Genomic DNA, 25,618 nt, shown 5'->3' with positions numbered 1-25,618 from the left:
AAAACACTCAGAAAATGGAAGACAGGTAGACCTGTGTGTCTGAAAACACTCCTGGCTCCAATAGAGCACCTCGGCCAGACTCTGAATGACTTCTGCAGGGCCCACCCTCCCTTACTCACATACTGGACAAGGTCTTCAGAACAAGCACTCCTCCAATCTCCACTCTGCATCAACCCTACCTCCCAGCCAGGAGCCATGCGCACAGAGACCTACTCCACTGACCATAATCCAAGCTCTCCTGCTGCCAAAAAGACTACACTCCTAGAAGGGAGCTTGAGCTGAGCTGTGATGATGATTTGATAAGGAAAGCACAAAGAACATTCTAAAAGGGTGATGTAGTTACACTGATAAAGAAAAGAATAAAGGTGAGAAGAGAACACAGGACCCACAAGGGCAGGGATCTTTATCTGTTTGGTTCACTGATACATACCTAGTACCTAGAACAGCAACTATGACCTAAACTAGGTCACAGTACAAGCTAAATCAACATTTTTCTGCTTTTTTGTTTTTTAAAAGTTATATATATCAGGCCAGGCACAGTGGCTCATGCCTGTAATCCCAGCACTTTGGGAGGCCGAGGCCGGTGGATCACTTGAGGTCAGGATTTCGAGACCAGCCTGGCCAACATGGTGACACCCCATCTCCACTAAAAATATGAAAATTAGCCAGGCGTCGTGGCGCATGCCTGTAATCTCAGCTACTCAGGAGGATGAGACAGGAGAATCACTTGAACCCAGGATACAGAGGTTGCAGTGAGCTAAGATCGCGCCACTGCACTCCAGCCTGAATAACACAGTGAGACACTATCTCAAAAAAAAAAAAAAAGTTGTGTATATCTAAAATATACAACATGATATTTTGATATACATAGTGAAATTATTACCATAGACAATCAGATTAACATGTCTTATTTGTACCTCACAGTTACCTTTTGTGTAAGCGTGTGGCTTGAGCACCTAAAATCTACTCTGTTAGCAAATTCCCATCATATAACATGACTGACCATAGCCCTCATGCTATTCATTCCATCTTGAGACTTACAGCCTACATAACTGCAACTTTGTACCATCTGACCTACATCTCTCCAACCCACCACCTCACTCCCACCCCTCCACCTCCTGCCCCTGGTAACCACTGCTGTGTTTCTATTAGGTTGGTGCAAAGTATTTGTGGTTTTTGACATCACTTTCAATGGCAAACACCGCAATTGCTTTTGCACCACCTTAAATACATATTTGACTTTTTTAGATTCTACACATAAGTGAGGTCACAGAACATTCTCCTTTCTGTGTCTGGCTTATTTCAACACACACACACACACACACATACACACACACGTGCATACAATGGAATAGCATTCAGCCTTAAAAAAGGAGATCCTGGCATTTGCCAAATATGGGTGGACCTGAAGGACATTATGCTATACAGTAAAACCATATTTGTTTAATGAATGAACAGGAATGGCTTATTCATGAGTATATGTGACAAGACCAATCTTAAAGGATTCTTGTTTGATGAAGAGGGTAGGTAAATAAACTCTTATTCCCCACCTGGGTTTTTTGCTATTGTTTAGATATCATAAAGGTTGTTTAGAAATCATAAAGTTTACCTTTTTAAGTATACAATTCAGTGTTTTTCTTAGCATATTCACAGAGTTGTATAACTATCCCTACTATCTAGCTCCAGAATAGTCTCATCACCTCAGAAGAAAAGTCCTGTATTCATTAGCAATCAATCCCCATTTCTCCTCCCCTGCACTCTACCAGGCCCTGGCAATCATGAACCTACTTTCAGTTCCTATGAATTTGCCTATTCTGGACATTTCAAATAAACAGAAGCGTATCATATGTGCCCCTTCGTATATGGCTTGTTTTACTTAGCATAATGTTTACAAGGTTTATCTATGGTGTAGTATGTATCAGTACTTCATTCCTTTTATGACTGAATAGTAATTCCACTATGTGAATATGCCATATCTCCTTTATTCCTTCATCAATTGAAGGACATTCAGGGTGTTTCCACCTTTTGGCTACTACTAATAACGCTATGAACATATATGTACAAGTTTCTTTGTGGACATGTGTATTTAATTCACTTGAGTATATGCCTGGGAGTAGAACTGCTGCATGATACGGTAATTCTTTGTTGAACTTTTTGAGGAACTGCCAAACTGTTCTGCCAAGCAGCCACACAACATTTTACATTCCCACAACCTGTGTATGAGGGTTCCAATCTCTCCACAGTCTCGACAGCACTAGTTATTGTCCATCATTTTTATTATAGCCATCCTCGTGGGTATGAATTGGTGCCCACCCAAGTTTAAAACTAAATGAGAGAGTGGCATAGAAATGAAACATGAAAATGTCACCTTCATTTATTATAGAGCTATACTGGAGGAGAGGATTAGTTGAGAATCTAATAGGCCTGCTAATGCTGCACCCAGGAGTTAGCTAGCCTTACCCATCCAGGCAGAGACAACGTGGGACAACTCAACTCCCCCAACACACACATGGGGGTGGCCACAGTACAATTCAGAGAAGAGAAAGGTGGAGAGAATGTGTTCTTCCTGTAGGAAGGTGGATCCCACCAAAAAAAAAAACAGGGGAGGGAGGAGTTGGCTGCACAGACCTACTTTCCCAGCAGTCAAACTGCTCTTCCTTCCCTGAGCAAGAATGAGCAAGGGAATAGGAAGAAGCCAAGGTGAGAAAATAGACCTAGGAAAAGACGCTTTCCCCATCTAATAATGATAGTAATAAGGTAGAGGGAAGTTGGGATGGAGGCACTTCATCTATTTACTCATCATGACTGCTGGTCAGGTAGCAGTTCCTTTTATAAGCAGAAGAGAAATCAAAGTATTAGTAAGCACTTGCAAATATGTATTAGCAGCTCACCAAAAAAGACCTAACAGAAATATGTTAATTTTGAAAAGTACTTTCATAGTATTATATTGATGCTTACTCTTTTATAAGAACTGAAATGCTAAAAATTAACTTATTTAAATAGGCTCATCAGCAAAGTTGGTCAACAAATATACAGTACTTGAAATATGCTAAGAAGGTGAATCTTAAATGTTCTCACTACAAAAAAAGAGATAACTATCTGAGGTGATGGGTATGTTCATTAGCTCGAGTGTGGTGACTATTTCACAATGTATAAACATATCAACATGATGTTTTGTATAATACAAAAAATTCCTATCTATATGATTTAAGTTATATACCTTAAACACACGCAATTTCTATTTTTCAATCATATCTCATTAAAGCTAGGGACAAAAAAGGAAACTAGTCACAAAGGCCCACCTATTATACGATTTCATTTATGTCCAGAATAGGCAAATCTATCGAGATAGGAAGTATTAATAGATTAGTGGTTATCTACAGTTGGTAAAAGAGAGACTGCAACTGTTAACAGGTGGTGTAAGGTTTCTTTATGGAACGATGAAAATATTCTAAAATTAGATTATGTTCATGGATGCACAAGTCTGTAGATATACTAAAAACAATTATATGCCTTATGATATATAAGTTATATCCCAATAAGTTTGTTAATAAAATAAGAAAAGTAAATAAATTACCTTTAAAGTTGTAAAAAAATCAATAAAATAGTTGTATTATATATTATGTGCAAAGCACTGTAGGAACTTAAACAAATGCTATTGCTCCAGCAAGTGCAGAACAAAAGTTCTTCCTTATTCACAGATTGATACTCAGCATTCATATACACGCTTCTTTTTTACCTGTCCAGCTCCTATATTTGCTTCACATGGAAAGAAGCACTTTTAACCCACATGCATGCAATAAAAGTAAAAGCCAAGACATCAATCTTTTCTTAGTGAGAAGTAAGAATGAGGGAGGGGCTTGGTAGTGGTGAAATGGGAGAACCTAGACAACCCTCTTTTCAAAGTGCGGTTGCAACTAATTCCTGGGATACTGTCAATATCACCTTCATATTTAACTTCACAGCCAAATAAGACTGTTCTTTAGTTATGTGGATAATACTGTGTGTCTACGTGTGTGTGTACAATGTGTGCATGTACTTTTCTCTAAACAATTTGAGATCTTTGAGCCGGGCACGGTGGCTCACGCCTGTAATCTCAGCACTTTGGGAGGCCGAGGCCGGTGGATCATGAGGTCAGCAGTCTGAGACCAGCCTGACCAACATGGTGAAACCCCGCCTCTACTAAAAATACAAAAAAATTAGTTGGACGTGGTGGCAGGCGCCTGTAATCTCAGCAAGTTGGGAGGCTGAGGCAGGAGAATCGCTTGAAACCAGAAGGTGGATGTTGCAGTCAGCCAAGATTGCACCACTGTACTCTAGCCTGGGCAATAAGAGCAAAACTCCATCTCAAAAAATAAATAAATAAATAAATAAATAAATAAATAAATAAATAAATAAATAAACAATTTGAGATATTTGGGGGAAAAAAGGCTGCATTATGTGAAAGTAAGTTTAACCTAGCCATTCTTACATATTAATTTCCTTTTCTGGTACGCTGGACAAAGATTTTCTGAAACAGCATAAAAGACAATCTTCATGAAGTTTATTTACAAATGCTTATATATATATATATATATATTGGAAGGCCTTCCCTTGAAGTTATTCGTATAGTGAAAGATTGGAAACAGTGAAAATGTCTATCACCATGGCATTTTTAAACAAATTATAACAAATGAATTAGAAATAATATGAAGTTTTTAAAAAGTAAAGGTTTAGAAGATTACTTAATACATGCTAAAATATTTAAAATTTTGCTACATTTTAAAAATCTTGACATAAAATAGTGTGCACCACATCAATACAGACACATAAAAAACAGACTTAATTCATTATCTATGAAGCACGTAAGTTTGGGCATATGAGCTGTTTGGAGAAAATGGGTCATGAAAGAGAGAAAAGCAGTGAACACAAAAACAAACTGCAGTGAATACAATTTCTTTTGCTGGAGTTGAAATACCTTTTGTTTTAATTTTAGTTAGAACTGATAACAGATTCGGAGTGTCTTATTAATTATAAGGTCTCCTTTTGGGACCTCAAATGATCTCTGGAGGCCAATTAGTTATTCTGTTTCTTTAAAAAAAAAAAAACAAAAAACAAAAAACTAACTTAGTGCCTTAGTGAAAAGTTTGGATCAGGTTTCTGTGTCCTGCAAAGGTGGCTCAATTGCTGAGTCTATAAAGTTCCCTGCAATCTTGTCTACTCCAGGCTCATGATTCAGCATCCGCAGTGCTCAGGGCCCTGGCACAGCTGACAGAAGCTTCAGTTTGTACAAATGCCAGGAAGCTCGTTCCCGCGCTTGATTTAGCTTTTCTGCTCACTTTCCACAGCGTTAACTTTTAGGGAGACTCAACAACCCCCAAGTGCAACCTAAGGCAAGAACTGACAACTAATGATACATGAAAGTTCTTAATCTGTGGCACAAAACCAAAGGCTGGAAAACACATCCAATTACAAATTGGAATGTTATCAATCCTGAGACATGCCAGGGCCTCCTGGGCAGTATTTATAATGAAGGGCACCTATAAATATTTGCTGAGAAGCCATCAGACTGAAAATCCCAGTCACCTATACTGCGCAAGTCCACACCTGGGAAAGGTGCTACTTTTATGCTGACATGTGTTAACAATCTAGGAAACAAACAAACAAACAACAAATCTAGTGATGTTTCCCCACTTTGTTCCCTTTCCTGTGCCCCAGTATCCGGGACACCAGGGACATTGCTCAGGTTCAATGGCACTTGTTGACTTCCTAAAAGTCAGAGTTTCTTTCTGTAGCCATTCTGAGGATCTTCACCCTGACTGATGGAGGTCACTGTTTCTTACATACAAATCATCTCTCTCTCTCTCTCTCTCTCTTGCTTTAATCCAAATTCACTTGCTGTTTATTAATCCTTCCTGAAGACAAGAAATTTCATCTCCAAATGAAGGAATCAGATACCCAAGTACCCTCGTATTCAATGCTCCATGGCCTTAAGCAGGCTTATTTGCCCTCTCTCTGCCTTAATTTCTTCCGTAGTACAGCAGGAATAATAATATTGACCTCACAGAATTGTTATGACGGTTAGAGAAAAAGTACTACCTAAATTTCACTTCCCCTACCTGTCCTCTGCCCTTCTTGGGCAGCAAAGTCATTTGCACTAAAGAATCATTCTAACAGCCCATCCAGTCTTCTAATCCAGATTCGATGGCCATGAGCCTCGTCCTTCTTTACTGACTACTTTCAGGTGCTGACGTGGAACTGTATAGCTCTTTATACTATCACAAAAGGTACTGTATGTATAATAAAAACGATAAACATTTTTTGTCCTGAATACCTAATGTTATCTCAAACATTTGTACATTTTAATAAATTTCTCCTCACTAAAAATAGTATCATTGTAAAAGAGCACAGGTGATTTTATCGAGACAGACAATCAAAACAATGCAGTGTGCGCTGATCAACTCTATGATAGGTACACTTACACTAGAGAACTTGCCGACACCAGTAACCATACCTTAGAGTACTGTGGTTTCCCATTTTCGTAGTGAATCTCCACATAATCAGAAGACAACAAACCACTACAAAGGAAAGAAAATAGAGTGATTTCTGCATCTAAGACACTTGGAGGTTTAAAAACAATCGGCTCAATAAACGAACGTGAGGGGCATGCAAACCACAAACAGCTGCAATCCATGGTTAGTACAGAAACAAAAACAGGTTATCATCAAGAGTCTCACACAGTATCCAGGAATAAATTACTCCCCAATCTATGGGGAAAAAAAGACAAGACATAGACAATCTAATGGTGAACTCTTTTTATACACACTATTCAGGATCTGATTCATATGTTAATTAATATGGAACAAACCATAAGGGAAGTAACACGAGGAGACAGATCCTATAAAAACTCCACAATTATGCCCTAAACCGTTGGAATGTCATAAAATGTAATCACCAAGGAAGAGTGTAAAGCAAAGGTCGGCAAGTGTTTTCTATAAAGGCCAGGGAGTAGATATTTCAGGTTTTGTGGGCCATGCGTTCTCCACTACACTACTCAGCTCAGCCATTATATTTCAAAAGCAGCCACAGGCAATATGTAAACAAATGAGCATGGCTATATTCCAACAAAACTGTATGGACACTGAAATTGGAATTTCACATAATTTTTATGTGCCATGGAATACTATCCTTCTTTTGATTTTTTTTGACTATTAAAAATACATAAAACAAGGCTGGGCATGCTGGCTCACACCTGTAATCCCAGCACTCTGGGAGGTCGAGGTCTCAAAAAAAAAAAAAAAAAAAAAAAAAACCTAATTCAACCACATATTAGTGGTGTGATCCTGGGCAAGTTCCCCAACTTGTATGTCAAATGGAGATGGTCAAGAATGTGAATCTCATAGAACACTGTGAGGATTAAAGGAAACCATGAATATGTAGTACTTAGCTCAGACTATGCAGTACTGGGCTAAGAAATGCAATACTTAGCCTAGTACTTACTCAGCACAGAGTAAGTACTAGTACGCTGAGTAGGTACACATAAATGGGCCCTGTGGTGGTCACTATTTTAACTCAACTTCTTAAAACATATTTCTCCCTCTACAACGTGGAAATATAAAACACGTGCCTCCTGAAGAGCACTGGATTATTAGGGCATCTAGGTTCCTGTTTGGGCTTTATCACTAGGAATAATGACAAGTGATAACTTGCATTTGTTGGCCACTTACTATGGCACAGGTACTATTATAAGGACTATAATGGTATTAACTCATTTAATCCTAATGGGGAACGGAAGGACAGGAGTAGGTCCCACTCTGAGTCAGTTGTATGCCCTAAACTTGGGTCTTTATTTCTTCTTATGTAAAAATGAAGGGCTAAAGCAGAAGATTCCTCAGCTCCTGCCCTACTCTGCTATTCTGATTTTCTATAATTTTGCCTCATTGTAGGTTTTCTTGTTAGGAAACCATGACACTACTTCTTTAGCTGAAGAATGGGAGGACTCAATGATTTTGCATCACTTTGAGAGCTGCATCTGATGCCTTCTAAAAATGATTCAGTGAAGAGGGCTGGAAAGGGGCGTAAAGCACCAGTCAACAGAGTAACTGGGGGCCTCCTGGGTGTCCAGCATAGTGCCCTGTGTCTGCTAATGGACAACCTTTCCAACACAGAAAGGAAGTCAATGCTTAAACTTTAGACATGCTTCCCATTAAAATCACAAATCAAATGTGTATTGAAGGATAATTCCACTCTTGAAACTAAATTGTGGTATGTCTACTCACTCCCTTTAAAAAAATCTCAGATAGTAAAAGTAATGACAATTACTGAACTCTGTATACATGGGGAATATGTCACAGGGTGCAGAAACTTCTTTCACTGCTAGTTAGTTAAGGTGGCTACCAGCACTGTGATATACAGACAGAGCTGGTGATGGCACCATTCTTCTGTGGAAAGCTTCTGCAACACCAGGAGGCAGAGAGGTCTCCCTAACTGCATTCTAACTGTCTCTCTCTACAGGTAATTTATTATTTTCAACCACACAATCATTGGAGCATGTCTAAGAGTTGGAAACCACGTTATTTTAATTTTGCCTGTAATTACAGGGGCAGAGAACTGCATTCTAACCGTGAATTCTCAAATCAGATGAGGGTCACTTTAATTATCCTATTTCCCTCTTTTTAAGGGTCTCTTTTTCTCATGAACATACCTATTACTACTATCTCTGGCATTTTAGAATCTTAAAGAAGAAAAACAGCTACTTTTCAGGAGGTCTATGGCAAACACTGAGACAAATACACCACCATATGCCCCTCCTCACCATACCAGTCCACTCTTCTACTTCCTATAAATAGCACACATCCCCATTTACTCCATCCTTTCCTTCTGTCTGACCACAGCTAGCCTCCCTTGAAACTAATTCTTCCACTCATCACAGTACCCCTAGCACCTGGCATAATGCCTAATGCATAGCAGGCCCTTAATCAATATCTGCTGAATGAGCAAACTTCTCCCAACACCTGCTATATGGGCTTGGAAACAGGATGAAGAATGCAACTCTTGAATTGAAACTAAGCAAAATCAGCACAAATATGCAAGACTGATCACCTCACTCAAAAATAATATTAGTTTGTAATTTCCTTGAAACTGAATTACATCAACTGAAATGTAACCTAATTAATTATAAATGTCTTGAAATAATATTGAAATGTAATTTTTTGATGATAGACCAAAAACACTGACAAGGGAGAAGGGAACAGTTGATTGTGCAGTGGTGTGTCTCCAGCCCCACCTAGCCGAGAAGGAAAAGGTAATCTACATCTCTATATGCCTGAAGATGAGTTGTCCTTTCTTCCATCTCTGCTCTCTGTAGTCCTAATACAATTTCCTGTTGGAAACAGAAAGTTCTGAAATGCTAATACTCATCTATTTAGCAATTGTGGACCCAAACATAAACTGGCATTTAACTCTGTTGATCAGCCAATTGGATGTTTGGTTCTGAAGACGCTAATAACTTGTGGGCAAACTCTGAACATCCTAAGTTCTAAAATAAACATCTTTTTTCAATTACTGAAGCTACAGAAAAGCTGTATTCTGTGGCTACTCCCATGCTTCTCATGCAGGTTATCTGTTGAAAGAGGAGTGACCTTTGTAAGTAAATGGATAAACGTAGGATGGAAGTTGAAAGCCAGTGAGAGAGTAGAAGAACTAGAACAAGGAAACTCTTGAACCCACTCACTCTGCACCTTCATGGTGAATCTGCACCACCAAAGTAGTGACTCTAGAATCAGACTAAATATGATTTTACTCAAAATATGAAGAACATGTAAGAGCAGGAGAATATAAAACTATTGAAACAAGACAAATGAGCCAAGAATCAGGTCAATGACGGGACTGTGGCAGAAATAATGCTGTGTGTCCACCAAATGCTCTTTCATTTTCCTCTTCCTGGCATCCTGATAAGACTACATTTTGCAGCTTCTGCAGCAGTTAGGTTAGGGCCAAGACAATGGATCATGGCTAATGAGAGATGAAGGAAGTGATGTCTGCCCTTCTACTGTGACCACTAAAATCCCTGCAGGATTATCTAAGCCCTCTCTTTCATGGCAACCCTGGAAGCCACATACTCCAGATGGCATAACTGAAATACGAATGCAGCCTAGACCCTTTCATCATGATTTGGAGAAGAACTGCCTAAAAGACCTGCTCAACTTGCCCTAGATCACAGTGTGGGGAAGAGATAACATTTTACAGTGTTGAAGTCTCAGATTTCATGTTTGTCCCTGAAACACTGTCTAAACTATCCTAATTTCAGGATTTATCACAAATATATCTTTTAGAAATCTATGTTGAAAGAATTTCACAATTATCAGGAAATACATAAGCAGAGGTGCTATTATATTTAGGAATTGGAAATTCACAAAAAGAGATTTACCTCAGGAAGGTTTTGTGTGTGTGTATAGACGTGTGTGTGTATTTGCTGGAATCCTTGAATATGAGATTCATGTTTCTAATGTAAGTAGACACATAAATAGCCATATGGTCAAAACTCCCAAAAGTTTATATTTTCCATTACAAGGAAGTTCCATATGGAGAAGCCAAGAATTCTAATAATTGGAAAAGTTAGGTACCAAGATTCCCTAGTACCTATGAAAGCTATTAACCAAGAAGGGTAGATTCCAGGTTTTTGGGAAAATAACTTTAACCCCTTACTTTAAACAAAGAACCGGCTGGGTACAGTGGCTCATGCCTATAATTCCAGCACTTTGGGAGGCTAAGGCAGGTGGATCACAGGGTCAGGAGTTTGAGACCAGCCTGGCCAACATGCTAAAACCCTATCTCTACTAAAAATACAAAAATTAGCTGGGTGTGGTGGTGCGCATCTGCAATTCCAGCTACTCAGGAGGCTGAGGCAGGAGAACTGCTTGAACCCGTGAGGTAGAGGTTGCAGTGAGGCAAGATCACACCACTGCATTCTAGCCTGGGCGACAGAGCACGACTCTGTTTCAGAAAAAAACAAAACAAACAAACAAAAATGCTTCTCTTTGGAGCAATTCTGATCAGGGAAGTTTAGGGGCGGGCTGATCAAAGAAAACAATTGTTCACAACAAAACAACGTGGCTAACCGGGCCTTGGGCTATGAGGAAGACTACTAGAAAAGACATACATTGGACCACAAAGGAAACCATTTTCTCTACATGACTTAAAATCATTTACTTCATTGTAAAAAGTGTATGAACTAGAATTCCTTTCTAGTTCTAAAATCTATATTCTCTGAAATTTTGTATTAAGCACTCAGTTTAATTCTAACTAGGAAATTGAGGGAGCTGCTGAGAACAAGCTTGTCTGAAGGAACCTAGAGGCCAACACAGCATTTCTTCACCAGCAGAACTAGGTAAAAAAAAAAAGTCTAGATGAATAGCAGCAAGCACCAAGACCTAGCAACTGGATGGCCATATAATTTATCATCCAAACTGGGGCATTAAGAGGCATATTAATCATTGTGCCAGGATAACACACATACATAAACCAGGAAGGGCTGTCCTAGGAAAACTGGGGCATATGGTCACCCTACCAAAAGGCCAAATTTAAGGTATACACTTCGAGTTCTACATGGAAGGTCGGGTTGGTCTACAAGGTAGAAAATACTCAAAAGCTGAGATTCTAGTAAGCAAGCAGTCTGTGAGTATGTCTTCTCCTCCAGTTGCTTTTGGGTTCTGTCATCATGTTTCACACAGCCACTGATATGGTTTGGCTGTGTCCCCACCCAAATCTCATCTTGAATTATAGTTCCCATAATTCCCACATGTTGTGGGGGGGACCCGGTGGGAGATCACTGAATCATGGGGGGCAGTTCCCCTGATACTGTTCTCGTTATCATGAATAAGTCTCACGAGATCTGATGTTTTATAAGGGGAAACCCCTTTCAATTAGCTCACATTCTCTCTTGTCTGCCACCATGTAAGATGTGCCTTTCTCCTTCCACCATGATTGTGAGGATTCCCCAGCCAGGTGGAACTGTGAGTCCATTAAACCTCTTTTTCTTTATAAATTACCCAGTCTTAGGTATGTCTTTATCAGCAGTGTGAAAACAGACTAATACAACCACTGTTTTAGGAAAGCCTTGAGTAGGTGCTTTAGGCTCTCTCAGTGCACAACATCAGTAGGCAGACCTGGGCAAGAGGACTCAGCAATGTAAGATGGAGAAGTCAGGAAGCTATGAGATTACATTCACTGCAAGACACTGAACGTGTCAGGTGGTGACCAGTCATGCACCTTGCCATACGTCTTTGTTCCTAAGTAAACAGTAGCACAAATACCCTAATTCAATTCTCAGTAGTAAAACATGTAAGTTACTTCCATATGTGTTCAAATTGGGACTGGAACAGAAGTTAAACAAACAGTAGAAAAATTAAATGATATCTAGAAAAGGAGTACCACAGGTGCTCATATTTCTCATGCAAAGTCAGTCGACTATCTGATTATCTTCTGCTTGACAGTGCTTAACTTCTCAGTATTGGGAACCCTAATCACACCTAAATGAGCCCTGACATTCATCCAAGAAGTCTCCTACCACCCGTTCCTTCCAGGTCCACATTTTATTCATTTAATGACAACCAATGCTGTCACTGTGGAGTCCCTCAACTTCATGGAGCCTCGAGCATAGTGACATTGTTATGCCCAAGGCTTCATGAAGCCACAGTAAAGCACCGCGCCCGCTCCCTCTTTCCATTAGAAGCTTCTCTGTTTTGTCCTTTTATACACATAAGATATTTTAAATTCACTAGATAATTACTGTAAGTGGTAATGAAGACAGACACAGAATTTAAACTCAATATATTCATATAAACATAAGCTTGTAACCTATGATTATGCTTGCGCTTATAATGCTTTTCTTTTTTCTTTTTTAACAGAAGACTTTAAAAGTATACCAATTTTTCAACCATTACTTTCCTAAAGTTTTAAAAATTTAGACTCATACCACCTAATATAGTTTTATACCAAAAGTTGTTTCAGCTAAAAAATATATACTCCTTTGAGTGTAAACAATACAGTAAGACTTTTAAGCTACGTTAAAAGATCAAGAACATGGAGAGGCTGGGATTTAAACATATAGCAATGATATATTAAGTGGGTGAAAATAATTATAGGTTGCATAGAGGCTTTGTGTTAAGTCAGACAAAGATGGCATGCCAGGCAAGGGCTGGCAAGTGTGGGCATATTTCATAGGAACAGAACTGCAGGCAGAGAATGTTCCTAGCACGAATAGGGTGTAGAGGTTTTTCTTTGGGGTAACAAGAGAAATTTAATGAGCTCCTAAACCACATGAGAGATTGCAGTGGAAATATAAATGTGTAGGTACTCCTGCATCTCAGGTAATGGTCCCATTAACCATAATGAAGTTTAGAAAACCCTAGTATAATAAGGACAAGAAACACAGGCAGGCCTGCAAGCCAACTGTAGAGTGGAGAAAGGAGGAGTTAGGAGACTTGAGATGATATAAAAGCTGAGAACCCTCACTCAGCTGGCTTGATCAGCTGATAAAAGCCAGTGAGAGTTCCCTTCTGAGGAGGATGGTATCAGAACAAAAATCTTTAAATAAAAAAAGAAAGATGTTTCATTTCTTCCCCTCAACTTAAAGCCTGACCATATGAAGTGGATAACACATTACTAGTTGTGGCTACCAGTGTCTTTCCAAGTTTCCAGTAATTCTGAGATTCCTTTATGACAGAATCATGGTTACTTTCACAATTTAGTTTTACCCCCGTATGTCATAAAACCCAAAAAAAAAAAAAAAAATTAAACACAAGGAAAACTGGATCCAAATTAAAAAGGCATATCTTCTGCACATAGTTACACATCACTAAAATGCTATGATGAACAAATTTCAAAGCTAATAATGAACATAGTTGGTGAATATTGCTAATCCAGCTTCTTTTCTGATACGTCCAATATTTATTAACATAACTACAAAGCAAGCATCACAGACAATGAAATTGCAGAGAACAGAAGAGGATCCATGATCACCCTTGCCTTCTGGTAACCTTGTACAGAAGAAACTACTCTCTTCCAAGTCCAGTTTTTGCCATATTCTAGGAAAATAACTCTTTTCATTTTTAACTTTTTTCATTCTTTACTTTTTTCATTTTTCATTCTATACAGAAAAACTGCACATCTGTTTATATGGTATTCTATTCTTCCTAGGTATATATAAAATAGCCAAAAGAATAAAAAAGAAACCAAGAGAAAAACTGTCAGAAATAATAACAGTAAGGTGGCTGGTTACAAGATAAATATGCAAAAACAAAATACATTTCTACATGTACAACCAACAAAAAAAATCTAAAAATAATCTAGCTGGAAAAATTTCTACTAACAACAAATTTTATATGTGTACAAATATAGTTGGATTTATTTATATATGTATAATGTATACAGAGATATATGTATATGAATATACATATTTACATACATATATATAACCTATTAATAAACTTGGATTTAAATAAACATGAAGAAATATGTATACAACACGTAACTTGTGAAAAAAAGAAAAGAAATATTCATGGTGATCAATCACATACCAACCTACAGCTGCACTAGCAATAAAATACCTGTAAATTAAAATCATGAAAGAGATCATTTTCCCCCATCACTTTAGAAAATAAAAATGAATGACAGTAGCCACTGCTGGCAAGGATATAGGAAAACTGGCAAGCAGAGGGCAATTTGGCAGTAGGTATCAAAAGCCCCGAAAGCATGTTCACCCTTTAATCCACAAGTTCCAGTCATAAGGGTTTCCTGAGGAAATGGCTGGACAAAAACAATAACATGCATGATGTAGGTGAGAGCAGTTTTCTAGTGCTTTCACAGATACTTTGAAAGATGTTCACAACATCATTCAATGAGAAGAAAAGTAAAAGAATACTATGCTTGGCAACATTTTCGGAGTATGTTTATATGTACACATTCACATACAGAAAAATGTCTGAAAAGGTGTATACCAAATATAGCACTGGGCTACTGTTTCCTGCAGAACTTTCAATAGTTTTTATTTTCTTTCTTTTGCTTAACGGTATTACCTAAAATTTTTCCTATGAATGTATACTGCCATTTTAAGAAGAAATCATAATACAAGCTACATTTTTAAGGGAAAAGAAGCATAGTTCTTTAATAAAGGAATTATTTAATTAAGGATTAATTTCAGGTCCAGGAAATGCCAGGAACCACAGACATTCATAATACCACCACCTACCATGCAGGGAGCAGCAGCTGGCCAGGCTTTCCCTGCATCCCCTAAACTCAACGAGAGGGATGTTCACTGAACATCCACTGGTGGGAGTAGATGAGGACAAAAAGAGAAACAAATGCCTCTCACCCTCAAGGTGATTATAATCTCATTGCTAAAATACGCCAAGGCAGCATTTGGCCTACGACCATAAACAGCAAACAAAGCATCAAGCAGCCCTCAGGGAGAAAATTAATTTCAATTAATATGATCAGGGAACCCTTTAGTGAAGAAGCAGGGCTTAGGCAGTCTCTATGATACAATTTGGACAGGGAAATATTGGCAGGAAAGAGAAGATCCTATAGACAGGGACCACTGTGTACAAATCCATGAAAACAGGAAAAGGCAAAGAGGCATATTCAGGGAAGAGCTAAAAGTCCAGTTGAGCTGGGGCATCAGTGATATGGGGCAACAGTATTGAAAAGGTGGGTTTAGAAACAGTGATCCACAGGCTTAAGCAAGGGGTAGGACTTTCTTGTCTTTGTTTGTTTGTTTGTTTGTTTGAGACGGAGTCTCACTCTGTCGCCCAGGCTGGAGTGCAGGGGTGCAATCTCGGCTCACTGCAAGCTCTCCCTCCCGGGTTCACGCCATTCTCCTCCTTCAGCCTCCCGAGTAGCTGGGACTACAGGCACCCGCCACCACGCCCGGCTAATTTTTTGTATTTTTAGTAGAGACGGGGTCTCCATCTCCTGACCTCGTGATCCACCCGCCTCGGCCTGGGATTACAGGCGTGAGCCACCAGGCCCGGCCTAAGACTTTCAAAGGAAAGGGAACTCTAGGACCACAACTCAGAACTTGAAAGGCTATTTATAAAAACTGAAAGCAAGCAGAAGCTGGAAAGACTTCAGGGCCTGGGAAGGGCTGAACATGGATAAGATTCTTTTACTGGGTCAATTAGAGCCATCAGCAAAGTAATTAATGTTAGCAGCAGGAGAGAACGGCAAGAAACCAGCAAAGACATTAAGGAGCAGCCTCTCCACATATGAAAACCTGTGGCTTTAACTGTCCTCCACTCATTCAATTAACAGCCGAAGAGTCTGAGTGAGAGAAAAAAACAAGAATATGAGAATTAAAGCAATGATTAACAAAGATAAAGGTTTTTACCTAAATGTTGCCATTTCTTTAAATTATTTCACTGTAAATGTTTGTCCTAAAATTTATTATGCAAATGCTAATGTGTACTTTGCAATTTTACACTGCTTTAATAAAGGAAAAGTAAGATTTTTGTAGAACAACTACTATTGTCTTTTGTGTGCTCTCTTTCTCTCTTTTTGTCCTACCTAGAAGCCCAACTCTTAATTTCTCCTGCATCACCAAAACCTGAGACTGGAACATATCTACTGGCTGAACTGAGACAGGGAGCCTCTGTAGAGCAAATCCCCAAGAGACAGACCAAGGGCACATCTGCACAGCCCTGTAAAGTAAAAGGCATCTGAAGTTGTCACCCTTGATTTCTCTGTACTATACAGAAAACAATATTCTGTGCAATCATGGTAACCTTCATACATATAACACAGGAATGTTTAGAGATGATAATCTTGGTCCTTTTTATTTTTTATTTTTTGAGACAGGCTCTTGCTCTGTTACCCAGGCTAGAAGACAGTGGAAATAGCATGACTCACAGCAGCCTCAACCTCCCAGGTTCAAGCAATTCTCCCACCGTGGCCTCTCGAGTAGCTGGGGACCACGGGCATGTGCCACCATGCGTGGCTCATCATTTTTATTTTTTTGTAGAGATGGAGTCTCACTACCCTCCCCAGGCTGGTCTCCAACTCCTGGGCTCAAGTAATCCTCTCTCCTTGGCTTCCCAAAGTGCTGGTATTAGAAGCATGAGCCACCTTACCAGGCTGGTTCTTCTTAAATAGTAGATATGCTTAAGTAATTGTCACAATGTAGCAATTAGAAACATACTTCTACAGTAATCTCAAATCATTATGGTAGATAAGAACATAACCTAGCAAGAAGAGGAAGAGAACAGAGAATTTTTAATGCTTTCTTCATGTGGGTACAAGACTATTATCATACAAAATGGCACCTATTTTTTTAAATTACCATTTAGAAAAATGACCTTCAAATAAGCCCACCTTCTGAGCACATTTCATGGCATCACAAAAATTATTCACTGGGACTTCTAATGTTTAAAAAAAGTCATGATTTACCTAAAGTACAACTAATTTCTCTAACAGAATTTTCATTCTTCTGAATTATGCACCATTTTAAAATAATAACAAGCTAAGGTACCTCTGAAAATTACAGAATTTATTGGAAAAACTACCAGTCATTTGTAACTTCTTTAGAAAGGAGAATTCTTCCAGCTAGTGTGGACTTTCAGATTCAGTGTCGTTTATGAGAGTGCTAACTGGACCTTTTTCACTGTGCTCACTGTCATATCCCCAGTCACAGGGGAATGCCTGAACTAAACAGGCACCCAGGAGCTGACCATCTCTGAGGTCTCAGAGAAGTAACTAACATTGTCAGACTAGTCTTCTCCCTTACAAAAACCAAGAATGTTGAATTATAGGGTCTCTAAGGAAACTTCTAAGTCTAAAAGAGTGAATATGAGTATGATTGTCATCATCTCCTACCCTAATTATACACCTATGATAAACTGGAAGTTAAGGACTATTAACACACACATCTATTTGATAATTTCATCTATTTGATACATGCTTTGTCAAATAATCAGCTATTGCATACTGGGATGACTTCAGGCCCATCTCTTTCAGAAGGTGCTGAAAGAACATTTCCATTCATATTGCCTATACGCTGTAAGGAGCTGCTGAATTTTTCTTCTAATTCTATGTATTTCTATGTACCTCAACTAAAAGACTGTACCTCAATTACCAAGATGTAAAGTGATACATTCTTTCTACAGATTAGATTGATAACAAAATTCCTTTACATAGAAATTAATCTGAGAGCTAATGATCAAGATCTGCTAAAGTCTCAGTCGCATTATCACCAACCTATTTAAGTGGTCTTTTCAAAATCAGACAACACATTACAAAACCATCACTTAACTGTAACTAAAACAAATTAAAAAAAACTTAAGAGTCATGCTAACATGTTTTTAATCATAAAGACACTAAAAAACAAATTTTCTGAAAATATAAGTACTCATCCAGCAAAATCTTATAATAAGCAAATTTGATGACAACTGATGTCACTTTGAAAGACATATATAAAATAGTGATTAGAGGTGCATAATTTAATCTACTCCAGGCTAATTGTAGAGTCTAGACATTTTGCATAATACTAAAACTGAATTTTTATCTTTTAACTATTATTAACCATTTACACTCGATTCTCTAAATATATCTCTTGGAAATCATTTTAAATAATTATAAGCACATACATTCCTTCTATCCTAATTAAATATAATGTACCAGTAATAAAATCAAATCAGTGGTAGTAGAAAAATGCAGAACAACAGATCTATACATCAGGGCTTTAAGACAATTTGTAAAAATGAGCATTTTTCCTACAGCCAGACAACTTTCATTAAATGGTCTTAAATGTTCAGTCCATGTAGCCTATCTTACTCACATTCACAAAGTGCCTTGCAGTGTTTGGATCAAAAGCAAAACCTTTATAAGATTCCAGAAGCAGCCAAATCCCAAAGAGACTGACACAGAAAAAGAGAGAAACTATTCTATTTAGGTCTTTCAGAGGGACTATTTTTAATTTAATCTTAAAACCAGACATTTTTAGAACCCTGGTAGAAATGCTAGCATTAACTGTATGTCATCCATTATGGCGAATTTACTATCAGTATCAGTTCCAGGAACCAGAATGGTTAGGACTACAGAAGATAGGAGAAAAGTCCTAAATGAACTGATTCACATCCAGGAAAGCCACACCAAGGTTGGTAACTCATGACAGGGGTAGAAAAATGAAGTGGCCACTCCAGGAAAAACCCAGAAGCTTGTGGTCTAGTAGAGTCAAAATTCTGGGTCAAGAGAAATGCCTATAAAGGCTAGAGATCATACCAGCCTGTGGACACTAGATAAGCAAACAAGACTCTTCAAAATAACCATCCCATAAAAAGGACAGGCACCACATTGCATCCACAGTTCTTGGTATAGCTGCCTAGACAGAGTAGGCATTCTAATGTTTGTTGATGAAGAGTCAACAAGTCAAGAAGCTCAGAAAAAAAACAAGATGGCACATCATACTCAATCCACAGGAACCTGAGGGTCCTAGAGGCAGGGCTCAGCCCCCAGGTAAGCAATGAGGGGTCTGAGATAGCACATGGCAGTAGCAGCAAGAAAACTGAGACTCAGGCTACTTTCTGTCTCTTATCTTTTGTAGATAAGTATCTGTGAAGGCAAAAGTCAATCCCAGGCAGTCAGCCCATGAAGACTGGGAATGTGTGGCTGAAAGAAGAACAAAGGATGAGAGCAGACATGATTGCAAGATTACTTCAGGAACAGTCATCTTTAGTATTATTTCAAACAGAGCTTTACAAAGAAAGTGCATACGTGTGTTTAGGTCTATGTGTTGTGTGTGTGTGTGATTTTTTTATTTTAGCAAGTTATAACAAATAGTAAGACAAGGAAATGCTGCTGGTATATGTCCACAAAGATCAGAAGGAAATGAGGTCAGAAGAAGTTGTCTGCCCTCAAACTGCTAGGCCAAAAGAGAAAATTTCCAATTATTCCTTATCAAACAAGGGTGGGCTGAGTGCCAGCTCACTGAATATTTGCATTATATGTATGTGAACTTTTTACACTAGTTTTAATTTCAGTGACACAGCATGAATAGCTGAAATTCTTCAAGAGTGAATGTCTGTGCCCTCCCAAAATTCATATATTGAGGCCCTAACCCCCAATGTGATGGTACTAGGAGATGGGGCTTTTGGGAGGTAATTAGGTTTAGATGAAGGCAAAGGGGTGAAGTCCTCGTGATGAAATTAGTACTCTTTTTTAAGAAGAGGCCAAAGAACTTTGTCTCTCCCTCTCTCTCTCTACCATATGAAGACACAGCAAGAAGGTGGCTTGTCTATAAGTCAGGAAGAGGGTCTTTGCCAGCAACTAATTCTCGAGGTGCCTTGATCTTAGACTTCCTAGCCTCCAAAACTGTGAGAAATAAATGTTGTTTAAGCTTCCCAGTTGATGAAATTTTGCTATAGCAGCCTGAGCACACTAAGACAAGCATTAATTCTCTCCTCAATCCTAAACAAATTATTCTTTTGTGGAATGTTAGAAAAAAAATGCATCTACATTATCTTTATTTTTTCCTGAAAATTCTATTGCTACTATTTTTTTTAACACTACTTGGCTTTTTCTTTTCCTTTTTTTTTTTTTTTTTTTAATAAAAATGTCCAAATCTTCCATGTAAGCTTCAGGATGAGAGGTTACCTTGGGTAGGAGTGGGGGTGGGGGACATGACTGAGAGGAACACAGAGAGCTTCTGAGACACAAGCAACGTTCTATTTCTCAACCCGGCTGGGGGGTATAGAGGAATGCCCATTTTATTGCTCTTCTTTAAACTGGGTGAATTTATTTTCCACTCCTTTATGTGTACATTTCATAATTTTCATAAATTAGAGGAAAAGAAACCTAAAATGTTTACAGATAATAGAAACAGAAGACCCCAGTCCAATTCTAACATTAAAAATATTGAGTATGAGACAAATTGAGCCAGAAACAGACCCAGGAAAGAGCCTCTGGAATTAGAAAGCTGTCACTACTAAGACCAGAATGGGAAAAAAAAAAACTCTAAAGAACATGTGGGAGGTGAAAAGCACAGAGAGAACAAAAGGCAACTTTCTCCTTCTCTAAAAATAGCAAGCCTATTAGTCCACTTTTAGACTCCAGTGTTCATGTAGGAGTCCATTTCTATTAAAAGAGTAAAACTTAGAAAGGAAAAAGAAGTTCTTGGAGGATGCCAAAGTATGGAAAAGTTCAAAAATGTCACGAAATAATAGACCAGACAGGATTTGAACTATATCTGACTTTATGACCAAAATAGTGAACTCTCAGACCAGAGAGCTGCAGGAGCAGAAGATTAAAGTGTGAGACAAACCAAATCCTTCCCCACACTGTTTTTTTCTATGGAAGGACACAGAGAAGCAAAGACTATGTGTGGCACAACACGGAGCAAATCTCATGCAGCATGCAACCATAACAAAGCTGGTTTCAAAATAAAATGGCAAGGGAAATTATCCCATGCCCTTCTCCGGAAGAATCTGCAAACTTGTATTTGATTTTTAAAACGCAGACCTTGTTTTCAATCATCAAAACTGCCATGGCTGGATAATATCAATCTCAGTTGTTTTGATGATCACTAGAAAACATATTTCTGAGTTCATAATGACAATAAATGTCTTCCTTTTCTGACCCCCACATTCTCCTACTGTATTAAGAGATGTCTGTACACAGGAAGGTGAAATTCATGGATGATAACACCAACAGTGAATCTAAAGAAAAGCAAGGCTTATGATACCGACTATACTGAGATACAGGCATACCTTGGGGATACTGCAGGATCTGTTCCAGACTACCGTGAGAAAGCAAGGATCGCAATAAAGCAAGTTACACAATTTTTTGGTTTCCCAATGTACATAAGAGGTAGGTTTACACTATACTGTAGTCTATTATGCATGTAATAGCATTATATCCAAAAACACTTTATTGCTAAGAAACGCAAACCATCACCTGAGCCTTCAGCAAGTCGTAATCTTTTTGCTGGTGGAGGGTCTTGATGTTGATGGCTGCTGCACTGAGTGATCAGTGGTTGCTGAAGGCTAGAGTAGCTGTGCCAATTTATTGAAATAAGACAACAATGAAGTTTGTCTCATTGACTGACCCTTCATGAAAGATTTCTCTGTAGCATGTGATGCTGTGTGACAGCATTTTGCCCACAGTAGAACTTCTTTCAAAATTGGAGTCAATCCTCTCAAACTCTGCCCAACCAAGTTTATGTAATATTCTAAATCCTTTGCTGTCATTTCAACAATGTTCACAGCAACTTCACCAGCAGCAGATTCCATCTCATGAAACCGCTTAAGTCTTATCATGAGACTGCAGCAGTTTAGTCACATCTGCAGGCGCCACTTCTAATTCTACCTCTCTTACTATTTCTACCACATCTGCAGTGACTCCCTCCACTGAACTCTTGAACCCCCAAAGTCATCCATGAGGGTTGGAATCAACTTATTCCAAACTCCTGTAAACGTTTATATTTTCACCTCCTTCCATTAATTAGGAATGTTCTTAATGGAATTCAGGATGGTGAATCCTTTCCAGAAGTTTTTCTATTTACTTTGCCCAGACCCATTAGAGTAATCACGATCTATGGCAACTATCACCTCACAAAATGTAATACAAAATGTATTTCTGAAATAATAAGACTTGAAAGTTGAAATTACTCCTTGATTCATGGGCTTCAGAATGGATGTTGTGTTATCAGGCATAAAAACACACTAATCTCATACATCTCCACCAGCACTCTTGGGTGGCGAGGTGCATTGTTAATGAGCGGTAATATTTTAAAAAGGAATCTTTTTTTGTCCTATGCCATAGGTCTCAAAAGTACATTTAAAATATTTAGTAAACCATCTTGTAAAGATGCGCTGGCACCCAGGCTTTGTTGTTCCATTTATGGAGCACAGGCAGAATAGATTTCGCATAATTCTTAAGGGCTCTAGGATTTTCAGAATGCTAAATGAGCACCGGCTTACCTAAAGTCACAAGCTGCATTATCACCAAACAAGAGTCAGCCTGTTCTTTGCAGCTTTGAAGCCAGGTTTTGACTTCTCCTCTCTAGTTATGAAAGTCGTAGATGGAGTCTTCTTCCAACAGGAAGGCTGTTTCATCTACATTGAAAATCTGTTGCTTAGTATAGCCACTTTTTTTTTTTTTTTTTTTTTTTAGTGGAGACAGGGTTTCACCGTGTTAGCCAGGATGGTCTCGATCTCCTGACCTCGTGATCCACCCGTATCGGCCTCCCAAAGTGCTGGGATTACAAGCTTGAGCCACCGCGCCCGGCCGCCACTTTTATTAATTATCTTAGCTAGATGTTCTGGAGAACTCGCTGCAGCTTCTACATCAGCACCTGCTGCTTTACCTTGCACTTTTATGTTATGGAAACAGCTTCTTTCCTTAAATCTCATGAACCAAATTCTGCTAGCTTCAAACTTTTCTTCGGCAGCTTTTCCATCTCTCTGTCTTCATAAAATTGAGAAGAGTTATGCTTTGGATTCGGCTTTCACTTAATGGAATGTTTTGGCTGGTTTGATCTTCTATCCAGAACATTAAAACTTTCTCCATATCAGCAACAAGGCTGTTTCACTTTCTTATCATTCCTGTGTTCACTGGAATAGCACACTTAATTTCCTTCAGAAACTTTTCCTTTGCATTCACAACTTGGCTAACTGGCACAAGAGGCCTCGGATTCAGCCTGTCTCAGCTTTCAACATGCCTTGAAACTATGCTTAATAATTCCTAGTTTTTAATTTTAAGTGAGAGACATGTGACTCTTCCTTTCACTTAAACACTTAGAGGCCAGTATAAGATTGTTAACTGACCTAATTTCAAAATTGTTGTGTTTCATGGAATAGGGAGGCCAGAGAGGGAGAGAGAAGGGGAATGGTCAGTCGGTGGAGAAGCCAGGACATACACATTTATCCATAAAGTTCACTGGATTCTACAGGTACAGTCTGTGGCACCCCCAAAACAACTACAATAGTAACATCAAACATCCTGATCACAGATCATCATCATAATTTAAATAATAATGAAAAAGTCTGAAATACTGTGAGAATTACTAAAATACGACACAGAGACAGTGAAGTGAGCATGCGCTGTTGGCAAAATTGTGCCAATAGACTTGCTCAATACACGATTCCCAAAAACCTTCAACTTGTTAGGAGTAAAATATCTGCTAAGCACAATTAAGGGAAGAATATATAACTAGGTATGTCCGTGCACTCATGTTATATAGTTCAAGGCACTTCCAGACGCTTTTTGCTCAAAAACATAAAGTCTTTTTCAGAGTTTCTATTTTTCCATCAAAGACAATACATTACAGTGTTAGACTATTTAGAACATCCAATAATTCTGAAAAGGGTTATTCTAGGAATGTCTTCACATGCATGCTCAGAAGGTCAGATCAGTATTATAAATTGCTCTATTCTGACACAAAAGTTTTTAAATCTTGAGGCCATGTAACGGCACTCAATAGCCTTTTCAGCTGACTATAGTATCTAAAACCAGAGGACATTTTTGAAATAGCTAACAATTTAAATATCCACACTAAACTGCAATTCAAAATCAGAAATGATGAGTGAAGTAATAGCATAATGAGGCTTTTTTCCTTTTTTCTGTGCCTCATGCATGATCATTCTTACAATTCTTAACTAGAGAAGAATTTAAATTTGTTCATCCTTTAAGAGGATATTAAGGAGCTTGTTCAGAAAATTGAAAATAATTCTAATTTTTAAACCCATAATCTCATTAAATAAGCATATGGATATCAGTTCTTTTATCTCTTTTATGTGAATTCTAAGCATTATACCATTTCCTATAGTTACCTACATTTCACCACATGTGTCATTGACACTAGCTTCTAAATATTCCAAATCCCAGTCATCTCTACCTAGTGTTGAATAACTCAGTGAAGGTTCCTAGTTAACAGAACCTCACTGTTACCTCGTCATCCAAGGCCACTGACACTGTAACATACCTAACAGAAATATGTAACAGTCAAAATACTTCCACAGAATGAAAATGTTTCCTTCCCTCTCATTTTCTGTCTTAGACTATCATTAATTTTTCCTTATTTGGATTCCTTGCACAGATAACTTCCTCATAAATAGCAACAAAGGAATAAAAAAGAAGAAGAAAAAACTACTACACATTCCCTGTAGAAAGAAATGACTCCAATTTCAAGCTGCTAAAAACTGCAAAGCTAAATATTGAGAAGTGTAAGCTAACACATGCATCCCCAGAATTTCAACAGGTCAGAGGACCTTCCATAGGTGAAGTGAAGAAATGTGAAAGTTCAAAAGCCTGCCTGCCACACAGAGCTCCAAGGAGGTTCTGCTAAGGGCTCCACTGACCTGATCATGCCCCTAGGGAGGGATGCACCCCTCCAAGGCAGAGAACAACAGACTGGTGAAGAGTGATCAAAACAATAAACTCCAAACAAGCTGTGGAACCCTGGCTCACTCTTCCCTCCCTGTGCCCACTGGCTCTCCTCCCCACACTCTGCTTCAGCAAATAGCTGTCCCCATGCATGGAAGAATCATAATGAGAAAGAATGTAATACAGATAACCAGGAAGAAAAGAAAGAAGGAAAGTAGCAAAGCGCAGGGGAGATGAAGGATATGCATCATAAGAAAACAGATGAAAT

The 25,618-nt window shown here is 38.5% G+C and overlaps 1 protein-coding gene across 4 annotated transcripts in view; it reads right to left on the bottom strand.

Annotated features, from left to right (window-relative positions):
* ADAM23 (ADAM metallopeptidase domain 23) overlaps positions 1–25,618 on the bottom strand; it is a 169,095-nt gene that overhangs the window by 82,929 nt on the left and 60,548 nt on the right. For all 4 annotated transcript variants that reach the window (XM_023219491.1, XM_023219483.1, XM_023219474.1 and 1 more), the window contains exon 4: positions 6,494–6,557. In XM_023219491.1, the coding sequence (XP_023075259.1) occupies positions 6,494–6,557 (64 nt within the window). The remainder of the gene's footprint in view (positions 1–6,493; positions 6,558–25,618) is intronic.

The sequence above is a fragment of the Piliocolobus tephrosceles genome, chromosome 11 (assembly GCF_002776525.5).
Source record: "Piliocolobus tephrosceles isolate RC106 chromosome 11, ASM277652v3, whole genome shotgun sequence".
Taxonomy (NCBI): domain Eukaryota; kingdom Metazoa; phylum Chordata; class Mammalia; order Primates; family Cercopithecidae; genus Piliocolobus; species Piliocolobus tephrosceles.
The sequence above is the reverse complement of the archived record's forward strand: the minus strand, read 5'-3'. Positions and strand labels throughout refer to the sequence as shown.